Here is a 9,415-nt window from a genome sequence, read left to right on the forward strand (position 1 = left end):
AGATGGGAGGTTGGGAGAAGCTTGGCTTGGCTGGGAGAACTGGGAGGGGTGGTGGAGAGGGACGGATTTGGTGTGGGAGAGAGAGGAGGAATGACTTAATTATACAACAATGTCATTTAATTTTTAAAAAATTTGACTTGCAAAATGTGACTTGTAAAATGAATAAGAGTCCTGGACAGATTGGGAAAGTATAATCATTATTATTATTTTTTGTTATTATAACTAAGATTCAATGGTTGTTATTGATGAGTACTATTACTATGAGATTGAACTCTTTGTCCTGAATGCCAAATGTCATGTCTAGAGGAAACCTGGCACCATCCCTACGGTGAAGCATGGTGGTGGCAGCATCATGCTGTGGGGATGTTTTTCAGGGGCAGAGACTGGGAGACTAGTCAGGATCAAGGGAAAGATGAACGGAGCAAAGTACAGAGAGATCCTTGATGAAAACCTTCTCCAGAGCACTCAGGAGCTCAGACTGGGGCGAAGGTTCACCTTCCAACAGGACAACGACCCTAAGCACACAGCCAAGACAATGCAGGAGTGGCTTCGGGACAAGTCTCTGAATGTCCTTGAGTGGCTCAGTCAGAGCCCGGACTTGAACCCGATCGTACATCTCTGGAGAGACCTGAAAATAGCTGTGCAGCAACGTTCCCCATCCAACCTGACAGAGCTTGAGAGGATCTGCAGAGAAGAATATAGGAAACTCTCCAAATACAGGTGTGCCAAGCTTGTAGCGTCATACCCAAGAAGACTCAAGGCTGTAATCGCTGCCGAAGGTCCTTCAACATTGTTCTGAGTAAAGGGTCTGAATACTTAAGTACATGTGATATTGCATTTCTTTATTTTTAATACATTTGCAAGAATGTCTAAAAACCTGTTTTCGCTTTGTCATTATGGGGTATTGTGTGTAGATTGATGAGGAAAACACGCTAAACCAGTTATTTTAAAAGAGAAATGTACAAATGTGGTAATTAGAAACAACAACACGATTAATGACCATTTTAAAAGCTTCTATGAACATGTACAGTGGGGAAAAAAAGTATTTAGTCAGCCACCAATTGTGCAAGTTCTCCCACTTAAAAAGATGAGAGAGGCCTGTAATTTTCATCATAGGTACACGTCAACTATGACAGACAAAATGAGGAAAAAAAATCCAGAAAATCACATTGTAGGATTTTTAATGAATGTATTTGCAAATTATGGTGGAAAATAAGTATTTGGTCAATAACAAAAGTTTCTCAATACTTTGTTATCTACCCTTTGTTGGCAATGACACAGGTCAAACGTTTTCTGTAAGTCTTCACAAGGTTTTCACACACTGTTGCTTGGCCCATTCCTCCATGCAGATCTCCTCTAAAGCAGTGATGTTTCGGGACTGTCGCTGGGCAACACAGACTTTCAACTCCTTCCAAATATTTTCTATGGGGTTGAGATCTGGAGACTGGCTAGGCCACTCCAGGACCTTGAGATGCTTCTTACGGAGCCACTCCTTAGTTGCCCTGGCTGTGTGTTTCGGGTCATTGTCATGCTGGAAGACCCAGCCACGACCCATCTTCAATGCTCTTACTGAGGGAAGGAGGTTGTTAGCCAAGATCTCGCGATACATGGCCCCATCCATCCTCCCCTCAATACGGTGCAGTCATCCTGTCCCCTTTGCAGAAAAGCATCCCCAAAGAATGATGTTTCCACCTCCATGCTTCACGGTTGGGATGGTGTTCTTGGGGTTGTACTCATCCTTCTTCTTCCTCCAAACACGGCGAGTGGAGTTTAGACCAAAAAGCTCTATTTTTGTCTCATCAGACCACACGACCTTCTCCCATTCCTCCTCTGGATCATCCACATGGTCATTGGCAAACTTCAGACGGGCCTGGACATGCGCTGGCTTGAGCAGGGGGACCTTGCGTGCGCTGCAGGATTTTAATCCATGACGGCGTAGTGTGTTACTAATGGTTTTCTTTGAGAATGTGGTCCCAGCTCTCTTCAGGTCATTGACCAAGTCCTGCCGTGTAGTTCTGGGCTGATCCCTCACCTTCCTCATGATCATTGATGCCCCACGAGGTGAGATCTTGCATGGAGCCCCAGACTGAGGGTGATTGACCGTCATCTTGAACTTCTTCCATTTTCTAATAATTGCGCCAACAGTTGTTGCCTTCTCACCAAGCTGCTTGCCTATTGTCCTGTAGCCCATCCCAGCCTTGTGCAGGTCTACAATTTCATCCCTGATGTCCTTACATAGCTCTCTGGTCTTGGCCATTGTGGAGAGGTTGGAGTCTATTTGATTGAGTGTGTGGACAGGTGTCTTTTACACAGGTAACGAGTTCAAACAGGTGCAGTTAATACAAGTAATGAGTGGAGAACAGGAGGGCTTCTTAAAGAAAAACTAACAGGTCTGTGAGAGCCGGAATTCTTACTGGTTGGTAGGTGATCAAATACTTGTCATGCAATAAAATGCAAATTAATTACTTAAAAATCATAAATGTGATTTTCTGGATTTTTTTTACCTATGATAAAAATTACAGACCTCTACATGCTTTGTAAGTAGGAAAACCTGCAAAATCGGCAGTGTATCAAATACTTGTTCTCCCCACTGTAGTTAAATGCACTAAAGAGGAACACTGGGTAAATATTGAAGATGCACATGCTCAACCCCAGAATAGTTGTATGTGTCTGTTGTCAAAGGATAAATCTAAGAACATTAACATCTTCATAGTAAAGAATGGTATAACAATATAGAAGAAAATTAAACGTATTTTACAAGAATCAATATCACTCCCTAGAGCACAACTCTATGGAACAATCCTTGGATTGTTTTTCAGAATTCCACATGGAAACCTAAAGGTTTAGAAACCGTAAATGACTTGGTAACAGTAAACACATTCATTTCCATGACAGAATTAAAAAGACATTTTGGACCGACCAATGTAGATATTTTCAAATACATGCAACTTGAAAGTTACATATCAACAAATTTTGATTTGAAATCTGTTGGACATCAGAGCAACCTTGAGGGAATCCTATTTGAATAAGAAAATGATGTTCATATGATAGGTAAGATATAGAAGAAGTTGCGGAGAGCATATCCAACTGACAATCTTTTAGAAAAAAATATAAACCATTGGAACCAAAACTGAAAAAGAACTGATGTGGCCATAAAATGGAGGGAATGTTGGAGCATAACTAACGAAATTACAGTTAACGAAAATGTACACTTAATCCAATATAAACTAACGTATAGAATGTATTATACAAGAGACAAAATTCACAAATTCTACGGTACATTTTACATTACATTTTACATTTTAGTCATTTAGCAGACGCTCTTATCCAGAGCGACTTACAGGAGCAATTAGGGTTAAGTGCCTTGCTTAAGGGCACATCGACAGATTTTTTTCACCTAGTCGGCTCGGGGATTAGAACCAGCAACCTTTCGGTTACTGGCACAATGGCAGAGTCATGTCTTAAGTGTAAAACTAACAATTAATTAATAATCCAAGCTTTCTGGGAATGCTAAAAAGTCAAAAGGTTATGGGTGGAGCTGTACATTGGCTGTCAGAATTACTTTGAATCTGTCTGTCTGCATATTTCAAGACATGGCATATGGGCGCGTGAGATACCCAATGGGCTGGACGATTCTCTTCTCATCACTCATCTTGAACCCCCAAGCCATAAGAATGCTGAAAAATTAATCATATGGACACCCGGACTATTTGCATTGACACCCCCCCTCTTTGTTTTTACACTGCTGCTACTCGCTGTTTATTATCTATGCATAGTCACTTTACCCCTACCTACATGTACAAATTACCTCTACTAACCTGTACCCCTGCACATTGACTCGGTACCGGTACCCCCTGTATATAGCCTCATTATTGTTATTTTATTGTGTAAATATATTTTTAAAATATATTTTTTTACTTTTAGTTTATTTAGTAAATATTTTCTTAACTCTATTTTCTTAAAACTGCATTGTTGGTTAAGGGCTTGTAAGTAAGCATTTCACGGTAAGGTCTACACCTTTTGTATTCGGCGCGTTTGATAAATAAAATTTGATTCGATTCGATTTGAAGAGAAAAAGCATTTTAAAACGTGGAAATCAATCAATCCGCCATCATTAACAATGGAAAAATCAAATGATTTATTATTGAAATATTGAAATAGCATGGACAACCGAGAAAAACAAATTGGTACAATTTAAGGCCATGTGGCAAACAACAATGCAGGCAGTAGGGATGGAGGTGTGAGCACGCGGGTCTGGGCAGATCAGATGTAGTCTTTGTTTGTGTGCGTCTGTAAGTTGTTGTTTTTATGTGTATGTTTGTATTTGGGAAGCAACCATGTCTGGTGGAATGGTATATACAATATATAAACAAAAGTATGTGGACACCCCTTCAAATTAATGGATTAGCCTATTTCAGCCACACCCGTTGCTGACAGGTGTATAAAATCAAGCTCACCGCCATGCAATCTCCATAGACAAACATTGGCAGTAGAATGGCCTTTACTGAAGAGCTCAGTGACTTTCAACGTGGCACCGTCAACAAGTCAGTTTGTCAAATTTCTGCCCTGCTAGAGCTGCCCCGGTCAACTGTAAGTGCTGCTATTGTGAAGTGTAAACGTCTAGGAGCAACAACGGCCCAGCCACGACGTGGTAGGCCACACAAGCTCACAGAACGGGACCGGTGAGTGCTGAAGCACGTAGCTACCGAGTTCCAAACAGCCTCTGGAAACAAAGTCAGCACAAGAACTGTTCATTGGGAGCTTCATGAAATGGGTTTCCATGGCAGAGCAGCCGCACACAAGCCTAAGATCACCATGCGCAATGCCAAGCGTCGGCTGGAGTCGTGTAAAGCTCGCCGCCATTGGACTCTGGAGCAGTGGAAACACGTTATCTGGAGTGATGAATCTGGGTTTGACGGATGCCAGGAGAACGCTACCTGCCCGAATACATAGTGCTAACTGTTAAGTTTGGTGGAGGAGGAATAATGGTCTGGGGCTGTTTTTCATAGTTCGTGCTAGGCCCCTTAGTTCAAGTGAATGGAAATCTTAACGCTACATCATACAATTACATTCTAGATGGTTCTGTGCTTCCAACTTTGTGGCAACAGTTTGGGAAAGGCCCTTTCCTGTTTCAGCATGACAATGCCTTCGTGCACAAAGCGAGGTCCATACAGAAATGGTTTGTCGAGGTCAGTGTGGAAGAACTTGACTGGCCTGCACAGAGCTCTGACCTCAACTGCATCGAACACCTTTGGGATGAATTGAAACGCAGACTGCGAGCCAGGCCTAATCGCCCAACATCAGTGCCCGACCTCACCAGTGCTTTTGTGGCTGAATGGTAGCAAGTCCCTGCAGCAATGTTACAACACCTAGTGGAAAGCCTGTTGTAGCAGCAAACGGGGGACCAACTCCATACTAATGCACATTATTTTGGAATGAGATGTTCTACGAGCAGGTGTCCACATACTTTTGGTCATGTAGTTTATAAGCGAGGGAGTTGGTGTACCTGTTGTATGACAGGAGATGTCTGGACTGGACACACGCGCACGCACACACACACACACACACACAGGTATGAGGTCGGGATGCTCCTTTCATGGCTAGGCATTTTGCCGGCCGGTCAGTCAGTTAGCAAGTCAGTCAGTCAGTCAGTAAGCCAGTCATGGAAATTGATGAGCTTGTTATGCTGTTTCACCGAGGCAGTGATTTCAGCAGCCTCCGTCACAACTGCGTCAGCGGCTGTGCACTCAGCAGGAGGGTGGCGTGCTTGGGAGAGGAGGGAGCAAGAGAGAGGGAGAGGGGTGGTTCATCCTCAGAGATGCTCATAGCGTAAAGAGTAACAACACGAGCAGGGTGAGACTCGCGCTGGGAAGAGAACAGACAATAGCCTACCAACCGTTGCCTCTCTGAAAAGAACAGCTGCATTTGAATTATTAAACCGAAACAAACAGATTAAATAATTAAAGGAGTCACATCATCAACAAATCTGTCGCTATTCGCTGTCAAGGAGATATACCTAGAGGACAGGGTAGGTTTATAGAGCGCGAGTGCTGGAATAAACCGAAGCGGGATCGGTTTCAGCACCTTGGACAGAACACAGGAGCAACCGGGAACATGGCTCCGATGGTGACGGAAGAAACGCCGTTCGGTAAGTAGCTGGCGAAAGCTGGGGACTTATTTGAGTGTGGTTGGGAAAACTCAGAAAGCCTGTGTTCTTTTGGTCAGTACAATTCAGTGTGTCTCCCAAATGGCACCCTATTCATTATACAGTGCACTACGTTTGACCAAGGCCAAACTAGCTCTGGTCAACAGGGAATAGGGTGCCATTGGGGACGCTACCATGGAGTCTGATGATCCACCCACCACCCGTCGGGGTCTCCATCTGTTTCTACACCCGCTACACTGTGACGTGGGCTCCGAACACACCTTATTTTATGCGTTTTATTGATTTATCCTTTATTTATTCAGGAGATCATATTGAGAATATCATGTCATGGATATACATAAAAACATGACAAGCAAAAACATAATAAAAATAAACAGTTAGATTACCTCTTGAGTCTTTTACTAGCTAATGGTAACTATCACAAGTCATTGTACTGCAGTAGGCTAAATAGCAATATGTTGAAATAAAGCGTTATGTCGGGTTCATTTTCCCAGCTGTAAAGATATGGTATATTTACCACTGAAGACTGCTGTATTCCTTGACGTGGCACACACACTCAGAGCATATAGTTGTGTGTGTGTGTGTGTGTGTGTGTTTGTGTGCGTGTGCGCGCGCGCGTGTGTGTGGAGCTGAAAAGACGGGCGAGGCACTGGGGTTGCCTTCCCTGTTTCTGTTATGACACAAATATAAGAACCTTTATGTGTTTGTGTTGCTAACTAACCAAGCAGCCCCCAATCACTCGTCTGATTAGCCAGTTGAGATTAATGATAGTTAATGAATAATCAATTGATTAATAATGAATTAATATTTAATGATTTTGTCTCAAATCGCTATAACATATCAAAATGCCAAGTTATGTCAAAAGGCCTTTTCTCTGTTCAGACTGTATGACCGACCCTTGATTATTCAGTTATGTCATGTCATGTCATGTAGGAGTCCCATATTGAGCAGTTGTCACGATGTCTCTGAATGCATCCCAAATGGCACCCTATTCTCTATATAGTGCACTACATTTGACCAGGGACCATAGGGAATAGGGTGCCATTTGTGACACAAACCCAGATTGTGCTGTTGTCATGCTGTCTCTGACTCAGACAGCGTGTCAGTCAGCAGTCCGTCCGTCCGTCAGTCAGTTGATCGGTCGGTCAGACACGCAGTCAGCCGGTCGGTCAGTCAGCCGGTCGGTCAGTCAGCCGGTCGGTCGGTCAGTCGGCCGGTCGGTCAGTCAGTCAGTCGGCCGGTCGGTCGGTCAGTCAGTCAGTCAGCCGGTCGGTCGGTCAGTCGGCCGGTCGGTCAGTCAGTCAGTCAGTCGGTCGGTCAGACAGTCAGTCTGTTAGTTATTATGGTAATCAGCAGTGGGTTTCTGACTCAGCTTGTCAATACATTCATCTACAGACGTAGTTAGACAGATGAAACGTACACATATTCAACACACACACACACACACACACACACACACACACACACACACACACACACACACACACACACACACACACACACACACACACACACACAACACACACACACACACACACACACACACACACACACACACACACACACACACACACACACACACACACATACACTCAACAGACAATATATCCACAGGAGGGAGGGAGGGGCGGTTAACAAAGGTATTTATCTGTCTGTTTTGTTTCTCTCTCTCCCTCTCTCGTTCTCTCCATAGTGGAGGTGCCGGTGAGTGTTGCAGTGGTGAGTGTGTTCGGCCTAGTCTCCTGCGTCTCCCTCTTCGCCTGGATCTGCTGCCAGCGTAAAAACACCAAACCCCAGACGACACCACCCTACAAGTTCGTGCACATGCTCAAAGGTGTCAACATCTACCCCGAGAGTCTTAGTGGCAAGAAGAAGTTTGGCGCCGCTGCCGTCGCCAATGAAAGAAAGACCGACGTGAACGGAAACTGCAACGCCAACAGCAACAACGGTAAACAACAACAACAACAACAACAACAAGCAGCCTCCAGCCCAGCAGGGGGCAGAACACCCCTTCACCTGGAACTGGAGAAACAACGGGACCTGAATGGCAACTTCACCTCCACCCCCAAACCTCCACACCCCAATGCCCAGACCCACATCCAGGTCCGCAGCTCCCCAGACCTGGACCTTCCCTCCCCCCACCCAGGGTTCACCCAGCCTGGGGTTAAAGACCTGGCCCTGGCCTCCCCCACATCCACTACCACCACCAATAGCCTCTCCAGCCAGACGCCAACCCCTACCCAGGGGGCCGCTGACCAGGACAAACCCCAGGACGGAGGCCCTGATGTGGGCCTCGGGACCCTTCACTTCTCCCTGGAGTACAACTCAGAGAAGAAGGCCTTCGTGGTTCACATCAAGGAGGCCCACGGGCTGACCCCGACCGACGAGCAGTCCCTGACCTCTGACCCCTACATTAAGCTGACTCTGCTGCCGGAGAAGAAGCACCGGGTCAAGACTCGCGTCCTGAGGAAGACTCTGGACCCGGCGTTTGACGAGACCTTCAGTTTCTACGGGATACCATTGGTCCGTGTGCAACAGCTGTCCCTCCACTTCATGGTGCTCAGCTTCGATAGGTTCTCCCGCGATGAGGTCATCGGCGAGACTCTCGTCCCATTGGCCGAGATCAACCTGGCGGAGGGGCGTGTCCTCATGAGCCGCGAGATCATAAAGAAGAACGTCAGGGTAAGAGAAAGTTACTTGGTTCTTCCTCATCATCTTCATATTATTTATCAGATTTTCCACCTTCAATACCACAGAGTACAGTAAACCACCGCTATCCATTCTAGCTCTAAGGGAATGATGATCACAATAATGCCACACTATTATAATAACCATTACTGTCTAATACAAGTTCTGCTTGGCATAATAACCATTAGTGTCAAATACAAGTTCTGCTTGGCATAATAACCATTAGTGTCAAATACAAGTTCTGCTTGGCATAATAACCATTATCATAATATGAATTAACTCGGGGTAGTGAGAGTTTATACCTGATTTAATAATACAGCCTCCATGTAGCTAATAGCACACAGTACTAATGGAATAACACAGGTAGAATCCCAGCTCATGGCAGCTTATTCCATATTCTTATACCCTATTCACTATAGTGTACTAATTTTGACCAGGGCCTATAGGGCACTATACAGGGAATAGGGTGCCATTTGGGACCGAACCACAGTCAATTAGCTTGATCAGAGAGCAGATTTATCACTGTACCAGCCATTACATCTTTAGAATCTCTAGATAATT

The 9,415-nt window shown here is 44.8% G+C and overlaps 1 protein-coding gene across 1 annotated transcript; it reads left to right on the plus strand.

The window, feature by feature from the left end:
* Positions 1-5,892: 5,892 nt before the first annotated feature.
* On the plus strand, positions 5,893-8,848 carry LOC311116403 (synaptotagmin-4-like; the record flags this gene model as incomplete). Its single annotated transcript, XM_084191496.1, has 2 exons — positions 5,893-6,148; positions 7,860-8,848. Coding segments are annotated over exons 1-2 (1,023 nt in total), but the record flags the coding sequence as incomplete, so codon positions are not given.
* Positions 8,849-9,415: the final 567 nt, after the last annotated feature.

The sequence above is a fragment of the Coregonus lavaretus genome (genome assembly GCF_964263955.1).
Source record: "Coregonus lavaretus genome assembly, contig: HAP1_SCAFFOLD_9114, whole genome shotgun sequence".
Classification (NCBI taxonomy): Eukaryota; Metazoa; Chordata; class Actinopteri; order Salmoniformes; family Salmonidae; genus Coregonus; species Coregonus lavaretus.